Source organism: Lycorma delicatula, chromosome 2, assembly GCF_047948215.1.
Source record: "Lycorma delicatula isolate Av1 chromosome 2, ASM4794821v1, whole genome shotgun sequence".
Classification (NCBI taxonomy): Eukaryota; Metazoa; Arthropoda; class Insecta; order Hemiptera; family Fulgoridae; genus Lycorma; species Lycorma delicatula.
Window position 1 is genome coordinate 226,126,658 of NC_134456.1, and position 20,862 is coordinate 226,147,519.

Sequence of the window (20,862 nt, forward strand, 5' to 3'; positions counted from 1 at the left end):
AGTATATTATATCCCTTTTACAAAAAAAAAAAAAAAAACAGAAAAAACAAACAAAAATACAATCGTGAATGACAGGACGATTTAAAACTATTAAAGAAAAGTGCCATAATTAATGAAAATAAAAAAAAATATTTCTAGATCCGAATTACAACTCGTTCTTTGTTTTTTATCTTTTTATTTATTTATTTCTTTTTTTAATTAGCAATAACTCTTCAAATATATTCAGTTCAACAGATAGATTGTTCTACAAAACGGTAAATATCAACCGGTCGCCTTAGTAAAACACAAAAATAAACATAATATTGTTGTACGTTTAATTAATTAAACGTTTAAAATAATAATGAAACAAAATACCATTTAAAGTCGTAAAAATTTATGTCCTTAATGTTTTTATACAACTCTTTAAAGGATTAATAAACTTATATTCCTTATTGTTTTGTTAAGTTCAACTCGCCTTCTTTACAGCTCATTTTGACTAATTCCAAAACCTTTTTATTCCGTTTTTCAACTCTATTTTATAACAGGTTATATTTTAATATACCGTATGTATATACCTTTTACGAGATAATTTATAAAAACCGTATATTTTCTTAAAGCAATAAATCTTATAACGTTATTAATACTTGGAAACGATTAGGTAATTAATTAAAGTAGCTATGTATACGATAAAAATTAAGTGTTTTATATCTCGGCACCCAACCTATACGTATATAACTTAATCCGATATTTTTTATCAGCAACCGTAATTTTAAAAATAAATAAACTGTATTGAAGGTTTATATTCGTATTAAAAAAAAATTATTTTCTTTATTATATCAAAAAATAATACACGACTTTATACTTAAAAAAACGACCGTATTTTGCAGCTTTAACAAATACCGTCACTTTCCTTAAAATATATGAGAACGATGTAGTTTGGGTTTCTAGAGAACAGTCGTAAATCGGGCCTTTAAAATGTACAGTAGTTGAACATTCACCACTGAAGTATTTTTTAAATATTTTAATTGATTGTATCGGACTTATAAGGAAGGCGTAAAGGTTTCGCTGTCTAACGCGCCAATAAAAACGACCACAATTTTTTTGTGTACATCGACGATCGCGTACGTTACAGGCAAATGCCAGTTTAATCGACAACGAATATCAAACGAGCCCGAATATTAATCTTCCTTTACTTATTTAAGTACGTAATGCCCTCAGAAGCTAAAACATTTTTTGTACTCGTCCCTTCTTGTTACCCGAATAACGTGCCGATCCCATTAAGCGGTTAATTCATTCCGGTGAAATTTGTTTCTGCTTCCCGTTTAACACCATCATTCGATTTTCGATACTATTTCTGTAGCGCTTACTTCTTTCAAATACAATTCGGAGTATAAAATACAATAAAGATGAAACGGTGATATGAAGCGTTCAATCGAAAGATAGAAGCAAGTTTTGAACCGAAGTAATAAAAAACTCGTAGTACTATTTTAACATTAGATGAGCTAAATAAAATGTAAAGATTTAAACATCACAATAGTGATCCGTTAAAATGCAGAACAATATTTTTAAATAATCCAAGAAAACATACTAAAGTCGTTTTCTTAATGAAACTACGAAAAAGAAGCGAAGAGAAAGATCGTTATTGTTAACGTAATGGAGAGACCCCTTTTCAAGGAGACGCAAAGAAAATCTTCGTTCTTATAGCCTTGAGATTAGTCTGCGTAGCAACCGATATTGTCACTTCTGCTCGCTTAAGAGTGTATCGGTTACGAGAAGCGAGAAGCAAAATGTTTGATTAACATCATACACTTTGTGAACTTCAAGTTTAATAGCTCGTACATCATCGTCCGTTACAGCGTTATTTATGCGCTGTTCTAAGATACCTTAAATTCTCCTCACCTTTCTCTAGTGGGCGGACACCTTACAAACGATGCTTCTTTTCTATACAGTTCATTTCGCCGGTAAACTTCTACAGATTTCATTTGAATCCATTTTCGTTCATTTTTTTTTTAAATATTGAAAAGTAACGGTAAAAACAAGCTTTTGTAATCGTTACCATCAATATTTTTTATTCCTAAGACTAATTGTTTTTAATATAATTTTAACACAAAACACTCGCACATTATTTTCTGACTTCTAATTATTAAATCTTATATAATTTCCAAATTCATTAAAAAAAAGTATACCGCATTTATCGAAATAGAAACTGATAGTTAATTTTTTTATTTATCTATTTAAAATTAGTACACAATTTAATCGTTTCAAATATGTAACCTTCTTTTCCTTTGAGTAAAATCTGACGTCATCAATAACGTTGGATTTATGAAGATATTTAAATTGCTGTAACTTAAAACCGTTACAGACAACTACTGAATTCCATCTTTTTTTTTTTTTTTTTTTGGAACCCAACCATCTAATTTTTATCACTGCATTTAAAATCTACTATCATCTACAATGAAAACAAGAGTAATTTATAGATAGGATGAGGAAAAATAATCCCTCCCTCCCGAGTAAAGAAAAAAATAATTCAAAAATAAGTGAAAGTTTTTCAAAAACATAATCCGTACATAAAACGGTAAAAATAAAATTTTCATTTTAGAGCTCGGTTACTACACTTCTTGTTTGCTAAACCGATAACCGTGATGTAGGTTATCGGAAACGTTTAGCATTTAATAAGGGATTAATCTGTTACGTAGAACATTCGGAAATTTACTGTCCGCTGTAATTGTAAAAGTGTAACGACGAACTTTTTTAATTATTACTTTTTATTTCATTATATTATATAAACGGATATTGCGATAACTAAAATAGTTTATAAAAGGTGTTAAAAATGACCTACTCCAACATCAATGCAACGCTGCACACGTTTCGATTTATTTCCAAACTCTTTAACCGGCTGATGTACTAAATGTCACTTACGTATGTCGTTATGGCAGTTTTTAGTTTGTCAATTGTGAGTATTCTGTTGTTGCAATACGCTGATGTTTCGCTGCCGCTCGTATAAAGTAATCTGAGGAAGTCAGAACCGGTGATCGTGCACACCAAAAACCCCCTCGAAATGACTCGTTCACCAAAGACATTACGAAAAAAAAATGTCTTTGACCTGTCAGCTGTGCGCAGTGTGGTGCCATCTTGTTGGATCCGACCGCGATTGATTTCCACTTCCGTTAACCGTCTAATGAAGTTGTTAAAACAACATAATAACGATCACTATCAACTGTATCTTCAAAAAATATTGGACCCGCAATACACGTTCTACTCACACCGACCCAGACTCCAATTTTCGGTTCGTATAATATTCGTGTAATTCATGGATATTATTTGTCGACCACAGTCGTGTATTTTGTGAATTAATATAACCTTCCAGAAGAAACCACGCTTCGTCTGTAAAAAAAAAGTAATGTCGAGGATACCTACGGAATTCTGGTCGATAAAACATTTAAACCGTTAACAATAAATTAGTCTTCTGGTACGATTTGTAGGTTTTAGTTCTTGAACAAACATTACTTTCTAGAGAAAAGTTTCAGTTCTTTTCTTACAGTTTTATTTGCGATGGCAAGTTCGATATATCGGCTGCTGTGCTAATTTATGCATAGACTTTGATGGACTTTCGGCCATAGCATCCGAAATATCAAGCAGCTTCTGTTCGTTCAGTTTAGATGTTCTTCTACTTCGATATTTAACAGAGCTTATCGCCCAACAGTTTTCGATAAGAGTTCGAACGGCATTGCGGTGAATAACAGGAAGATTATTAGGAAACGCTGCAGAAAATTTTCGTTTCATAAATAATAGTACTTGTCATTTTCACGAAAGACGTGTTCAGTGAGAAAAATTTGTTCCTCTACCGAAAGTACCGTTACGTTTCTCGTAACTATTGATTCTGATAAACGAAATAACACGAAACGAAGCACGTTCAATCGCTACCCAACAACTGACGTCTAGGTTTACTACTGAGCAACGCCCAAGGAATCCACAGGGTAACCAACGTAACGCTGAAAAACAGAATGCACCTCATAATTATAAAGTAAAATGCACAGTGAATTTCTAAACGAACTGTATAAAGACCTATCGATTGTGGGAAAACTGCAATATGAAAAATAACGGCAACAAAAAATGCTAAAAGCGATATAGTATAGAATAAATAATACGTTTCAGCAATAAATAAAACTGGTAATTACATTTCAATTATCCGGACTCCACTGCAAGAACCGATGAAGTAAAATTTTACTTATCGTTCAACTGATACCGTAAGACCAGTTCATCCAGTCTTGTGAAAACTTTCATCTGCAAACCGAATAGGGTATAAGAAAAACTTTGAAAATTAAATTATAAGAAATTAAAACGGTAGCAATTATAATTGTTATAATTACGAAAAAAAAGATTACGCGTTTATTATTACTCCGATAACACAATTTCAGCTAAAAAAAACAGGAGGCCTACAAGTCATTTTTAGGGTAGAAAAAAACTCTGTTAATATCACAAATGTTTACAATTTGTAATACGCTTTATAAAGTAAGTAAGTGTACATAAAAACATTACCAAATAGTAATTTCAAAATAAACTAGTCTACCTAGCTCATTAAAACTAACTTATATTCAAATCGGTAACGAAAATTTTTATTTATAAATTAACTTAGAAAAAAAGAATCGATTTTTATATCCGCGCTAATAAATAAAATTCCAAGGACAGATTCGTGAATATTCGAACCGACAGGATAATGAAACAATTTAGTAACTTAAAATTCGTTTTAAATTATAATTTTTTTTTTTTTTTTAGTGAGATAATTCATCTAAGCAAAGATGACTATTGACAACAACTCTCACATAAAACAATAAATTAAAAACTAATTTAGCAGCTTGTTTATTTCAATTCTTTATGTTAATTACAGCTTATATTATTAGAATTTCTAAGCGACCGAGTAATGAATAGTCTATATATAGAGTGATGAGTGTTAACTTAGTTACGTTTATTAATAGCCTTTTCACACATACACACAGTGATGGAAAAGTTTGAAAACACTTTAATACTATAAAACCGAATGCGATTAGACATTAGTAGCAGCAGAAGCCGATGAATACAGCAATGAAAAATACTAATTTATAGAAAGCTTAAAATTTATGTCCTCTATCGCGAATTAAATTTTAATTTTTATTAAGAGTAGAACGATCATAATATTTTTGTACAATTTTATAATAAAAAATGACGATGAAGCCAATTTTTTGTTAACTATTCCTATTTTTGAGATAGCAACCAAATTTTCAAAAATGTCAGTCACACGAAAATGAGATTACTAAAAATTATCGAAAAACTAGTAGCACTATCGTTTTCCAGTTAAATTATAAAACAAAATCATACATACCACGTAACGAAACGTTCTATTTAATATGACTCTAGATGACAGATAAACATTCCATAATAATAGTATTTTTATAGTCGTTCGCATCAGCAATCTGTTTCTATTATTTATTCAGGTAAGCAATGTTAAGTCGTTTCCAAGGTTCTCTTACTGTATATACCAACGTTATTATAAAAAATTATACATAGGTTAACAGGAATTTTCGTTTTTTTTATTATTGCAACAATCGGATTAAATAGACGAATTTATAATAACAAAAAAAATGATTTCATTAGTGTTTATCTAGCTTCAGGGTTAGATAGATGAAAAAAATCATAAAACATTTAAGCTCTTCGAGTAGAAAATAAATTCCTACACTGTAACTAAAATTTGGAGTTTATCTCCGTCAAGTCCAAATAATATACAAAAAAAACTGTTAATCCACTGGTTATTACTTTGATTTGTTGGATCGTCACATGTATAAGCAATTTATTAAAACAAAAACGAATACTTTAGTAATATACCTTTAAATATACGAAAAAAAATCTGATGTGGACACTACATGACTTCCTTGTACGCATATTAAATTACATATACACACTTTTTTTTTTTAATGAAAAGTAATGAAAAAGGATTTTGGGCTTCTTTGGACATTTTCGGTCCGGTCGATTGCAATCAAAAGGGGAAGTGCACAACTAGATGTTACAACAATCCTAAATCCAAAATTTCAACATCCTACGGCTAATCGTTTTTGAGTTATGCGAGTACATACATACGTACAGGCGTCACGCTGAAACTAATGAAAATGGATTCAGGTACGGTCAAAAAGGATATTTCCGTTGAAATCTAAAAACCAAAATTTTTCGCGTTCACAATACTTCCTTTACTTCGTACAAGAAAGTAATAAATGGAAAATTAAATTTAAATTCTATTTTCTATAAAATGTTTTTAGTTGAAAATTACAAGAACAGGTAACCCGACCGACACTGACTATTTTAAAAGCTTTGCGTCACAATCTATCCATATACTCATAAATACAACATTTGAACACCATAACCGAATCGGTACCTGACATGAAAAACTAATCATTCCCCAAAAATGGTAGCAATTTTCAAAAATAAAATAAATCCCTTTGCCAGGGTTACTAGAGATGATAAGGAGGTAGTTGTGGTTTTCCAGTTAGCGGTTCTTCAAGTTAATTATACTGCGGGGTACTAAAATGCTACTTATATTCAGTCATCTAAATGATAATCGGTTTACCAAACGAATCGCTGGAATAGTTACTCCATCATTACTCACAGAGAAAGTAACACTTAAGCAATACTGCTTATCTTGGCTGCTTTAAATTTAGTCCAGCTATAGAAAGCACATAAACATATTAATAAACCTGTCGTTCTCATTTCGTCAAAAAATCATCAATTACCTCTAATGTTACGTCTTAAACAAACATTTTTATCTCAGAGGGGAACATTACTAATATTTTGACCGGGAATGAAAGTTTGGTACATCATTACGACCCAGAAGAAGAAAGGCAGAACATGGAATACAGATATTACGAATCGCCAAAACCCTAAAAACTAAAAGCTCATGCCTCGGCGAAGAAACTCCTTTTGACGGTGTTTTGAGACCGTTTATGTAACCGAGAATCTGGAACACGGGACGACTGTGAACTCCGATCGGTAGAATGAGACGTTAAGACACCTCAGATGACGAGTATGCCGCATTCGAAAGACCAGTATGCCCATAATCTTGCAGCATGACAATGCGCGGCCTCACACATCGTACACGACTACAGAGGCTCTCCGCAAGCTGAAGTTTGAGCCTTACTCGCCGGATTTGGCTCCGTGCGAGACTTCTACTTCTTCCCTCATCGCAAGAGGGATCTCAAAGGTAATCATTACACCACCGACGATGAGGTGAAGGAAGCTGTGGCCACTTGAATTCGAGAAAGACCGCCAGAAATTTTCAGTGACGGAATGCAAAAACTTGTCACACGTTGAGAAAAGTGTATCAGTGTAAACTGGGATTATATTGAAAAATAAATACTGTAATTTTTAACTAAGGTATTGTATGTAATTTTATTCATTTTTTATTTCATTCCAATATCTCTTTTCTATGTGAAAAGTTTATCAGCCGAGCCACGTATTTCAAAATTTCAGCATTAAGTCGATGTAAATATTCAAAATAAAGTATAATTCCGAACAAAGGTGTTACTGTTTATGGCTACAGGATAATTATTTTATTCGTTCTGGATAAAGTGATACATAAATAAGCTAAACGTCGGATCGGCGATTAAAAAACATCGCTTTGTTTTTTTTTGAATTCGAATACATAAATTAAAAACACTTCAGCGTATACGTTCTTTTTATTTCTGATGTACATTCTGCTCATCGTCAACTACGCCGTACGGGAAATCAGATAAGATTTAATCAACATTCGGTATAAAGGATTATTATAGGCGATGAATAATTCACAAAAAAAAATAAAAACTTCGCACGCAAAAATGTAAAGTAATTTCGAGTCCGACCACTTCCTATAAATAAATAGTAAGTAATAGTTTTTTGAATTACATCTCGGATCAATTAATAACCCAACATCGACACACAAATAACAACTGTGCGTTCATATATAAAATAAAATTATACAAAAAGTGGCCGGTTTAGTTGAGCAGGGCAGGTCCAAGTTTTATTTAGGCGATGAAGTAAAGACTTGAATCAGGTAGGTAGGAGTGTTAAACCGTTATACGAGGGGCGTTATCGCGAAGGAATGTTATACATATAAAACCAGTCTGTTGACTGTGACAAGTTACGTTCAACCAATTGGTCGCGGTCGGGACAACTAATGAGACATTTCCCTACTCCTCTCTCTCCGACCAAAAAAGTCACATCTATCAGTACGCAGTAGTGTAACGTTTGATAAAATTTATCATTAATTAACAAGTAGCCGCATACTGATTTCATCTTTTTTTTGTTTTTATATGAAACGAACAACAAATGACTTCAACACGATACATTAAATTTCTTCAAGAAAAATCTGAGTTTTCTAACCTCGAATACAAGTAGAAAAAATGTATAAGTAATTTTGTAAAGAAATAAAAATACGTTCTTCGTGTAAGTAAATAATTAAACAAATTGTGTTTCTTTTACGTTATGATTTGTCTGAAAATATATAAATAAACAGCAGATAATACATCGAGCAATTTAAAACAGATATTAGCATCAAATAACCGAGAGATAATATTTAAAACCGATAAGCGAAATAATCATTCGATTCACAAAAAAACGCTGCCAGAAGCTTGAAAACATCACTAATTTTATCGTTAACAATGTACGAAATTAAATTCAAATAAACCAAAAATAGAAACCGTTAAGTACGGAGGAAAATTAATAAAATAGATAATCCGTTCGTATATCAGGCCAAAAATATAATTTCAATAACATTTTACCCACTCACCTTCCTCAATAATGATCGGTGAAAGTAAAAATAAAACATTACAACCGATCATGACTCATTAATAGTACAATTTATAACAAGCCTCAGACGGATTCCAGCCAGTCACCCTTGAACTGTAAAGCAATGTTTCATACACAAAACTACCGTGACCACCAGTTGAATGTACACCGCTGCAAACGAATAGTATCGAGAATATTCTTCCCCTTGAAGACTACGTTGAAATTTCATTAGCAACCTTATTTTCTTTTAACCGTAAATATTTTATTCGATGAAATCTTTTTAAAGACAATTGCGTGAAGAATTAATATATGTATTTCTAACAATAGTAATAGCTAATATACGTATATATGTGTGTGTGTACAGAAGCCCCCTGGAAAATCTGAACCCTGGGTAATCCGAACTCAAAAAGAGAAAATGCAAAAAAAAAATTAATTTTACATTTGGTATTTTCCAAATCTATAAGAAGCCGTATGTAATTTTAGTTAATATACACAAAAAAAAAAGCTTACCAACAACTGAAAATAAGAGTTCCTGAAGCTGGAAATTAATTCCAGCGCTTGAGCTCGTCCAATTCAACTCCTGGTAAACGATTTTTTGTGTAGTATATTAACTATAATTATATACTTATTTATACCAACGGGCCGTGCTTAACAAAATTATAATAGAAACCGTAAGTTTGCCGTGTGTTTATCACGTCCCTGAGGACTACACTGATTTTTTGAATAGTTTTTGATTGTTGTGATTCATGTTTATGATTTATATTTATTTATAGTCCAGTACAGTGACAAATTACTCCCTCCCTAGAATCTTTTTCTTTCTTTTCCTGTTTAGCCTCCGGTAACTACCGTTTAGATAATTCTTCAGAGGATGATATGTATGAGTGTAAATGAAATGTAGTCTTGTACATTCTCAGTTCGACCGTTCCTGAGATGTGTGGTTAATTGAAATACCGGTATCCACGATCTAGTATTCAAATCCGTGTAAAAATAACTGGCTTTACTAGGACTTGAACGCTGGAGCACTCGACTTCCAAATCAGCTAGACCAACCCGGTGGGTTCCCCTCCCTAGAATCTGTTATTCCATATCGTAACAGATAAAAATGTTTATCTTTTTCCAATGTGATTTCAGTAGCCGATATAGTAATCAAATAAAAAGCGCGGTAGAAGCGACTACAACTGTTAACCTTGAACCGAAAATAAGAAAAGATATTACGAACTGGATTAACGTAGAAATATTTCCAACTTAAATCGAAAGAATATTTCGATTTAAAAGAAAGAATATTTCCAACTTAAATCCCACAAAGACATTATTAAAGCAGTACGATAAGAGTTAGATGAAAATGTTGAAAATGATTATGATGTAATTGAAGTAAGAACGAAGCGCTCTTCGTTCTTACTTCAATTTCAAGCATGAAGAAGCAGTAAAATTTAACACTTGTATTCCGTGGGCAACAGAGAACAACATTCTATAGCATAAACTTCTTTTATCGGCTCATATACGAAAAGACGCAGTAGAAAAATCAGTAAATTCAATGAAATAGACAAAAATCACAGACTTTTTAAAGAAACATGAATATAATCCATTTTTTGAATGTAGATATCAGAACAGTAATGAAAGCGTTGTTTGTGTACTAAAAGATAAAGTTTCAGAATCTATTTCGACTTCTAAAACTCGCCTCGATACCCTATCCTGTACCTTTAAGTTAAATCTTCCATAATTAGAATTTTTCGTAATCTGAGCAGTCACGGATTTTTATTAATTTGAATTATCGAGCGACTTCTGTGTGTATATATATATATATATATAGGTTAAAAAAGGGATTAGGAATGTAGGTTACCTTCCATTACTACTCCAGATTATTTAATTATTTCACCGTTAATAAAATTATTCCTTCTCGAATTAAAGTGAGCAAAAATATAATATAAATCCGTTCAAGCACATTAAATTAACCGTCCGGCAAACAAATATATCATAAGATCGTAAAGATTTTCCGCATTCAATGGATCTTAAACTCGATCGCCCGGTCGACTCGGTACCCGGTGCGTTAAACCTCGCAGCTGTACCGGTCAGCCGACCGTACAAGCGAAATTTGTTCTATGCAAGTTGTAAACAAAACTGTCAATATAAATAAAAATGCAACATAAGTTACAAAATATTTTTTGGACATCTTAATAACTATTAATTCGCTGGGTAAAAAAATTGTGACAGCAGAATAATATATATGCGGTAAAAATAAGAAAAATATGACAATATATACAAATTACGACACGTGTAAATTGTTGCAGGAACAACAACGATACGAACAACTAGTAATATGCATCGGCAGAAAAAGGTTGACATCAGGACTGAGGTTATGAATGCAAAGAACTCTTGTTACGTCACGTAAAACGGGAGAACGTGACTTCAATGTAAACAGCAATAGATGTGATTGAACGACAATAAATTTCCTGACGATAAATTTAATAATAAATTGTGCTGACAGGCGGTAAATCATATTCAAGATGTAAGATGTTTCATCCGAGCGTGAGGAAACAGAAGATTATCCGTCCTTCCCGTAATCCATCGGATTTGTCTTATCTACCTGCAATCGACCCGCCTCCACCATCTGCTCCCGGCAGTAACATCGAACTAGGGTTTTGCTAAGAACTGTGAAATACGTAAACGTTTAATGTTACACTTAAGGCAAAAACAGTGAACCGAGTTCTATATTTTTTCACAATTTAGGTTAAAACAATGCAAGAAACTTTATCACCAACAACAACATGTTTCACGTACAACGCCTGAATACGGAAAAAAACATTAGCGTATCATTTTAACTAGTTCTGATTAAGCTAGCATGAGAATTTTTACCAAGTTGAAATATCATTGCAGCGAGCCGAATCGCAGACTTCAGTTCGATCAACTAAAATTAGATTTTAATAAAATCGCCTTTTATTTGTTAAAAATTTTGTTCAGTCCATATAAAAAAAAAAAAAAACAACTATATCACAAATAAATATATTATTTAAAAAAAGTAGTATGAAATGTAGCTGATTAACTTGAAATCAAAACTCATCCGATTAACAGTTACAATGGAAATATTAACACTGGGGCAACTTTGACGGTATAGTTAAATTACGCAAATCGTGCATTAAAACATTAAAAATAATGTATTTTATCCTCAAATTGAGTGTTAACATTTTCAAATCACTAAATTAATTTAGTAGTATTAAATGGCAATAAATTGAAATATATTCAATCAATACAAACAATTTTGAGGCACCATCTTACTGCACTAACTTTATAATACATGTACGATAAGGTGATCTACTTGGATTGTATGCAATTAATAAAAAAACGACATGAATTTTTAGACACATGTGCAATGTGTAATTTATAAAAAAAACCAAAAAAATATGACTACTCAAGTTATAGAATATGGAATAATTACGAATGAATTATTTAATGTATTTATTATTATTATTTACTTTATTTATGGTAGTTACACTTTACTCCAAAGAAAAAAGAGGAAACTGGTTCACATATACGAAGCTCGGCAGATAAAATTTGCACTCTGACGTGCTACACGGAGACAAAAGGTACTATCGAGTTGGGCGTGGCAGCCGTGATACCTAAAGTCTCCCTCTAGAAACCTACGATAATGCGTTGATATCCATTTACCTGTTTGTTTTCAGTAGCACTTAAAATGGAGTAGAGTACGGACAATATATAAATACGGTTAAAAAGGCGCAGTGATCGAATTTTTAACAGGAGAAAATGTGAACCCTACGAATATTTTTCATCGTTTAAAAGCGGTTTACGGTAGTGAAACTGTTTACAGGAGTACTGTGAATAGATGGGCGTTGAAATTTCGCGAATGTGAAACTGGTAAAGTGACAATTTAGGACGCACCTCGCAGCGGACGTCTAGTTTCTGTGACCGACGAGAAACATCGAAAGGAGGTGGACGATTTGCTTCAAAGTTATCGATGAATCAATCAGCAATGCATCGCAATTCAGTTAGGCACATCATTCAGTTAATGCATCATATTCAGATAGAATACGGCCTATTCAGAACAGGCCATATTATCTATCGAGCAACTGGGTTACCGTAAAATCTGTGTACGACGGATACCGCGCAAACTCTCTGATGGCTCTCCGCAAACTGAAGTTTGAGCCTATTCCGCATCCGCCATACTCGCCGGATTTGGCTCCGTGCGAGACTTCCACCTCTTCCTTCATATCAAGAGGGATCTCTAAGGTAATCATTACACACCGACGATGAGGTGAAGGAAGCTGCCACAGCTTCCTTCACCTCCAAGGAGTCACTCCATTCACCTCCTTCGGATCCAAGTGGCCACCACTTGGATCCGAGAAAGACCGCCAGAATTTTTCAGTGACGGAATGCCAAAACTTGTCACACGTTGGGAAAAGTGTATCGGTGTAAACTGGGATTATATTTAAAAACTAATGTTGCATTTTGTAGATAAGGTATTGTACTTTTATTCATTTTTTATTTCATTCCTATGCTACGCACATACGTGGAAAATTTATCACCCGAGCCTCGTACACAAACTTTTTCAGAGCCTAATAGTCTAATAATTTAACGCCTAATAGTATTTACAGTAGTTTAAATGATTTGCAGTAAAAAATCGTAATTATTAAACCGTTAAGTAAACAAATAAAAAACGACCCTAAAAGTACAAAAATATCCCTTACTGAATCTCTTTTTAAGTTTCTACTCTCGGAAGGTGCCTACAAAATAAAAACGTTTACGAACCACTAATTTATCTGTTAATTCTTAGCTTTTTAAGGTAGTTTTGTTTCAATTTCGTAACTGTATTTCATATATGGATATGCCAAGAAAAAAAAATACCGCAGAAAAACAAGTATTTCTCAAGAGGCGATATAACAAAAGTGTTATAACCTCCAAGAGTTAAGGTCCTCTGAAATGGAGAAGGATTTTTTTTTTAAATTAAGCTTTCGTGCTAATTTATTTTATTCAATTTTTGAGTGAAAATAATATTCGGTTATGCATCAGTAATCAATAACAATTCCATTCTTAAGCCAAGATATCAATATATCTTTAATCTTAAAAAAAGATTAAGGTTCGATAAATTATAATTCCGTTTAAAAATTCTACCATCCACCTTATTTGGAATGTCACGCACTATCAGAGAGGATTCCTCCTCAAAATAAAATACAAATCATCGAAATCAAAATATACAGTAAAGACCGACTTAAACAAACTTTAAATATGTACTATTCGAATTAAGAATATAATTCTTTTACTGACGACGGTGAAAAAAAAGTAGAACCACAATTAAAAGGTTGCAACTTAAGAACAACTTTGAAAAAAAAAATTGCGGACTAAGACTTACAGCAGAAAAACTATAAAACAGAAATAGACGCGGCGAAAGTTACAACCGACTGGTAATGTAGTACTTTACGTTTTGATGGTTCGATATTTCATCAACAAAATATATTTCACTAAAAATACACTCTGTAATAAAGTAGGTTAAAAAAAAAATAACAACAAACAAAGAACAATCGGAATTGTACAATAATACAACATCAGAAAGTAGCGATGCATCGGAAGAGAAAGAATTTCAATGCTCGTTCAATGGACTGATTCAGAAGGCAGTGAAAAGTCAGGTTTATTGGCCGATGGATAGATAAACTGGTCTAAGGCGACTACAAGCTACAACAACTGTAACAGGGTTGACACCCTTTCAAGGGCAAATCAAACCAGCAGACTATCATTTCTAGACAGCGCTAGCCGGTACGTATTAATATTACATAAAAAGTACCCAGTAAAAGATTTATACATATAATCATTTATTTTTAGAGAATTCGTATATAAAAATAGACGTATTGTTTTTTTAAGTTAAATCTCTTTAAATTTATAATCGGTTAAAGGAAAACAAAAAATTTGAATGAAAATCATAAATAAATGAAACGGTTATTAATTTATTCAGTTTTGCAGTATTAAGTGATAAAAGACAAATTCAGTAATAACAAAACTAACATAATAATACTTAAAAGACGTCAACAAAAACAATAAAATATGCTTTACAAAAAAGAAAACTATAATTTTTGTAAACCGACTTAATGAAAATTCAAACAATTTTAGTTATTTACACTCTCATAAAGGACTCTAAAATTAATTTACTCTGTCCCAAATTTTAGTATCAACTTTATCTACATAACCGACTGTTGAATACAAAAGATAAAATACAATTGTTGATTTTTTTTTTAGGTAGATTTCATAAGAAAGCTACCTCTTATAATAGGTACCATGATTCGAATTCCGGAAAATTTCCACACATCTTCGCGTTTCACATCCCCGAGACCCCAAAATCACCGTCAGTTTATAATGGATATTATTTATTAATATTAAATTATATTATAATTTAAATTGTATTAAATTTAGATTATTTTTTTATATTATTTATTATTAATAGTTGAGAATGTAATTTACGATAAACAAGAGAATAATGCAACAGGAGATTTAAAAAGGGTTTCAAAAAAATAAAAGCATGTAAAGAGATAATTGAGATAACTTACAGATTTTGTTGAGGTCTCATTTCATAGAAAAACACATAAAGTTTATCACCCAACATTCACTTTGGTTCGATATGGGTTGCATTTGTAATGCGACACGCATTCTTCCTGAAGTCAATTTCATTCCAGACTGTAGCCAGCAAGTCAGGTAATACCCCTGCAACAGCGATGTTAATTCGAAGTCTCAGCCCCCAAGATCGGCAGGCAAAGGCGGTATATAAACCCGATATTTAATAAAACCCCCGCAAGAAAAAATCTAGCGGGGTCAAATCTGGGGAGCGAAATGGCCATCCAATTGGGCCGATCCACCGACCCGGGAATCGAGAAAATCTCTGACTTCTAGACGGTAGTGATGTCCCGCCGTCTTGCCGATAGTATTGCCGTCCACTTTGGTCATCATCGTCTAACTGAGAAATTAGTAGATTGTCAAGCACGTCCAGATAAACGACATCATTTACGGTTGCCTCGTGTAAGAACGGGCCGTAGTCTTTGGTATCTTACGCAACAAAGAACATTGACGTTGGGCTATCAAGAATGCGCTGCAAATTTTCATGAGGGTTTTAACTATCCCATATTCGACAGTTTTGGTTGTCCACCTTGCCGCCGATGTGAAACGCTGACTCATCAATAAAAATTACAAAATCTAAAAATGTATCGTCTGCAATATTTTCCATCATTTACACACAAAATTGCAGCCGAGCAACTTAGTCGCCATCTATAATATGTTGAACCACGCTTAGCATGTATGACTTCAAGTGCAAGCGTTTACGTAATACGCATCAAACAGTCGTTTGTGGAATGCCAGGCTCACGTGACGCACGTCAAAGGATTACGTGCAAAGCTTTCTTCGAGTTGTTCCACAGCGCTTCAGGGACGCGTGGTTGTCCTGGTGATTTAACAGGACAGCCTATCTCAACGAAAGTTTGGTGCCAAAAGTAAATTGTATGCCTACAATGAGTCTCCACACCGTACTCTATTAAAATTACGTTGAACTGCAGTTGCTGACTGCAACTCTTAAATCAAAATAAACAGCGAGTACGTTCCGCACCAGTATGTATCCATATTTAACAACACTGGTGACAGCGCTTATGGCCGAATTCGGTACTAATGAACTACATGAGTCAAAATTTGATGTTTTGCTATGAAATCAGACAACCGAATTTGTATACATCAGTTTTTATATGCTTTTAAAATTGTGAAATCCTTTTTGAATCACCCGATATAACAAAAAAAAAAAAAATTCAGTTACGATTTGAACCATAATTTAAAAAAAAAATTTCTCATATTGACCATAATGGTATTATGTACATATATATATTATTTTTATAGTATTAGTGATTTAACAATAGTTATTAGTTGTAATTTTCAGTCGATGAATACGTTCTTGAAAATGGAATATTAGCAAAGGAAACCGGAATATTATGTATATTACTTGAATAATATCGAATAACATATAAAGCTGAAAATTTTTCTACAGATCGAATTAGTACTTTAACCCGGCGTTCAAATTACAATACTTCGCTATTCAAAAGCACTTAGAATGATTATATTAACGAACGTTTAGTTTCTCGATTACGATTGAAAATATTAATAAATTCATTTACCTACTCGGCATAAACATAATAAAATTAAGAGAAGTGAATAATTAATCGAACCGGCCGAATAATTTAAAATCAAAATGACAAGTAATCGATAACAGACACAATAAATTATTTATAATTCACAAACCAGACTAAACAAAAAGTATTTAAAACCATATATATGCATCGACAAATTTATAACCGATACAAAAACGGGTTGAGGCTTTAACGAATAACCTACAAGGTCATCGGTACGAGTAAGCTTATATTGATAGAAAATAAATACGATTATTTCAACAATGTCGAAATCGTTACAAGTTCGATCCGTACCTGCAATCTGGAAATCGACTTAATAAATATAAAAATTAAATTTATATAATAAAAACAGGCTATAAATTTCATTTAGTTGATGCAAAATCGTTCGGTTAAAGAAATGTTTCCTTCTGAATTCGGTAACAAAGAATTTGATAAAAAACATAAATGTGTTCAACAAAACTGTGAATATAAATACTACACCTGTACTTTTATTTACACCCAATCTCTAGTAAAAAATAAATTAATTAAAGCCGAGAATTTGGAGGTATAGTCCTTTTATATATTTTTAAACAAAAATTCGATAAAATACTAGCCGTGTTTAGTTGAAATGGAATGTCAAATTTATTTTCAATTTAAAGATTTTATACAGAGAATTAACGATTTTCATCTTTTACTGTAACTATTCCTAATTATAAACTACGTAGTCTATAATTACTATAAAAAAAAAAATATGATGTGGACACCACATGACTTCCTTGTACGCCTATTAAATTATATATATACACATTTTTAGAAGTAAATAAAATTTTATTACACGTCTGTTTTTTCATATTGTTTTTTCTTCATGTTATTATTGAATTATTATTTATTGTATTTTTTTTACAATCAGATTAATTATTATTAATAAATCAGTAAAGTTAAATTAAAAAAAAAGTTAAAAAACTAGATAAAGCCGGATTTGAACCGATGTACGTCTTTGTAAGAACCAAATATTTTATTAATGAAAATTTTATTTGGCTATAACTCTGGAACCGATGAAAATAAGTACCACTTATATATAACCAAAACTATATATAAATAAACTATAACCAAAAATAACTAATAATTAGAAAAAAGTATTTCGTATAAATACGTGCACCGCTGCAATATATTAAGCTTTAATTACATTTGGAAGTAGGAATTACCGTCTAGAACCTACGCTCTTCAGCAAAGCTGAATGAAACAATCGAAGTACACGGAAATTGAAATCCAAATATAAGTACTATAACGTTTCTTGAATTTTGATCCGATTCTATAATTAGCAAGTCTAATCGCAGTAACTGATCGGAGATGATATTAACTAGTTACCGATCGATAAGAAATAACTTTCTTTTTCTGTTTAGCCTCTGAAGATATTACTTCAGAGGATGAATGAAGATGATATGTACGAATGTAAATGAAATGTAGTCTTGTACAGTCTAAGATCGACCGTTCCTGAAATGTGTGGTTAATTGAAACTCAACCACGAAGACCCTCTTTACTTTGAAATCAGCCGACTTGCAATGAAGAGTTAACCGCTAGACCAACAAAGTGGGTGATAACAAATATCTATTAAATTTTTATATTATTTGGAAAAGTTTCGCAAAACTATTATATGTAAACGTTTAACAAATAAACCTAAATTAGTATATCTGAGATTAGCAACCGGAAACTACATTTAGATAAGATTATGAAAAAAAAAACCGATAATGATAGACTTATAAACATTTTTATAAATATTAATAATAATCGCTTTCATTTAGTACTAATAACTAACAACACTTTAAATACCAAAACTAATAATAATAATAATAATATTAAAAAAAATCGTTAACGAAAAACCAATCTTTCGGTAATTTAATTTAATTTTAATATTCTTTTAATTTGTTTAATATTTATAACCAAGATACCGCAGATAAAAGAAAAATCATCAACGTCCCAACTTTTTTTCTCGTTTAGCCTCCGGGAAGGTATTACTTCAGAGGATGGTATGTATGCATGTAAATGAAGGTACTCTTATACAGTCGCAGGTCGATTATTCCTGAGATGTGTGGATAATTGAAACCCAACCACCAAAGAACACCGGTATCCAAGACCTAGTAATATTCAAATCCGTATAAAAAAAACTGCCTTTACTAGGATTTCAACGTTGTAACTCTCGACTTCGAAATCAGCCGATTTGCGAAGACGCGTTTTCAGCAACCCGGTGGGTCAACGTTCCAACTTGCAGCATGATAACAACCCGTGCTTCTAACGTGCTCCGCTCAAATCTATTCGACCTTAAATTGAGTGTAACTCAAGGATTCTACCCGATCTTCATCAAAATGTCACGTGTACAACCTGATATACTATTACAGCAAATATACATTTCAAGGAAATCGATTTGTAGTTTGTATGATTTTCCATCCATAATATATATAAGGAAACCCCCTAATTTAAGTGAAAGGTATTTTCATACTCCTCATACCTCAAAACGTAAAGAAAAGTCATTTCCCCCCCCCCCTCCAATCTCACCGTGCGATCGAAAGTAATACCGTACTTTTCTTCGAAAGTCGGTAAAAAGCAGAACCGAAAGTTATCCGTAACAAATTTTAAGAATCAAAAGAACTGTTATACTGCACCCAGAAAGATGTTTCAATTGATCACAGACTACTCAAGCTAAAAATATCACAATTTTTGTAACGTTTTAGCTCGTAGAATTTTATATTATTAGAAAAAAAAAGCGAAGCGTTAGGAAAGTCGACTAGGAAACAAGTATTGTTTCGAAAGATATTTAAAACATTTGTACGATTCATAACGACGACCTAACTCTCGATCGGAGGGTTATAGTTCCTCTTGAAGTGGCGTAAATATAAAAAAAATTGCGATCGTTCAATTATATTTCAGTAAGATTAAAGAAACTGAATTTTACAAAAATAAGTGCTACCAGTTATAATTTTGATTATTTTTTAGACTTAATGTAGCGACAAGTAAAACTATGCAAGCCAAAAAAAATTCAACGGCCCCCTAATAACAAGAATTTTTAAATAATAATAAACAATTTCAATGTATTTGAACGTAATTTAACAGAAATACTTCAAGTCCACACGCGCCATATCATTATAGTTTTGAAAAGAAGTAACTTAAACTTAACACGTTCTGAATCAACGACCCAGATCGATTTCCGTACGCTAGAACCTTCCATTAAATTTGTAACTGGATTTCCGTAACCAATTGAAGTTCATAGTATTGACAACAATAAGCGTTATAAAATTATTAGACATAACAAAATTACAATCTTATCGAACTATGAGGGTAATACGACTTAAATGTTTGACAATCGAAAAAAAATATTAATTTAATTGTAATTGCTATTAATTACAATTAACTAAAGAGATATATTAAGTTAAAAAAGAAGTAATAACTTACATCTGAGATTGAGGCTTTTCTTTCTTTCTTGTCTTATTGGCTGCCCCAGCAACTGCACTCATCTTAGCCCACACCGGCTCTTGAAGCTCACATGGGCCGAGCCTATAAAAAAAAAAAATAGAATAAAAATTACTGATAAAATTACTTTATCATTTACACAACCATTTACTCGTATTAAATTAAAAAAAAAAATCGATAACAAAACTATATATTTTTTTAAATATGCCATATCAAACACAAATTTTCTTATTTTCCTTATAACTTTGAGGGATTTTCAACGAAATATCTTCCGGTTATTTGCCGTTTTTTTTTTTTGTATTTTTAACAAACATTAAATATACAAACATCCCTAGTATTGATATCTTCGTATTGAAATATTAAGTTTAAAAATATGTAAAATTAAAACTTTAATACGTAGTGGATGAAATTATACTGCTAAATAAAACCGTGATGTAATATTTCACGATAAGAAAACGAGTAATTGGCATCTTTGTCTTCGGACAACTATCT

General features: G+C 32.0%; 1 protein-coding gene across 6 annotated transcripts in view; it reads right to left on the reverse strand.

The window, feature by feature from the left end:
• tai (basic helix-loop-helix family member taiman) overlaps positions 1-20,862 on the reverse strand; it is a 735,005-nt gene that overhangs the window by 85,833 nt on the left and 628,310 nt on the right. For all 6 annotated transcript variants that reach the window (XM_075357299.1, XM_075357297.1, XM_075357298.1 and 3 more), the window contains one exon: positions 20,353-20,454. In XM_075357299.1, coding sequence (XP_075213414.1) covers positions 20,353-20,414 — 62 coding nt within the window. In that variant the 5' untranslated portion in view covers positions 20,415-20,454. The remainder of the gene's footprint in view (positions 1-20,352; positions 20,455-20,862) is intronic.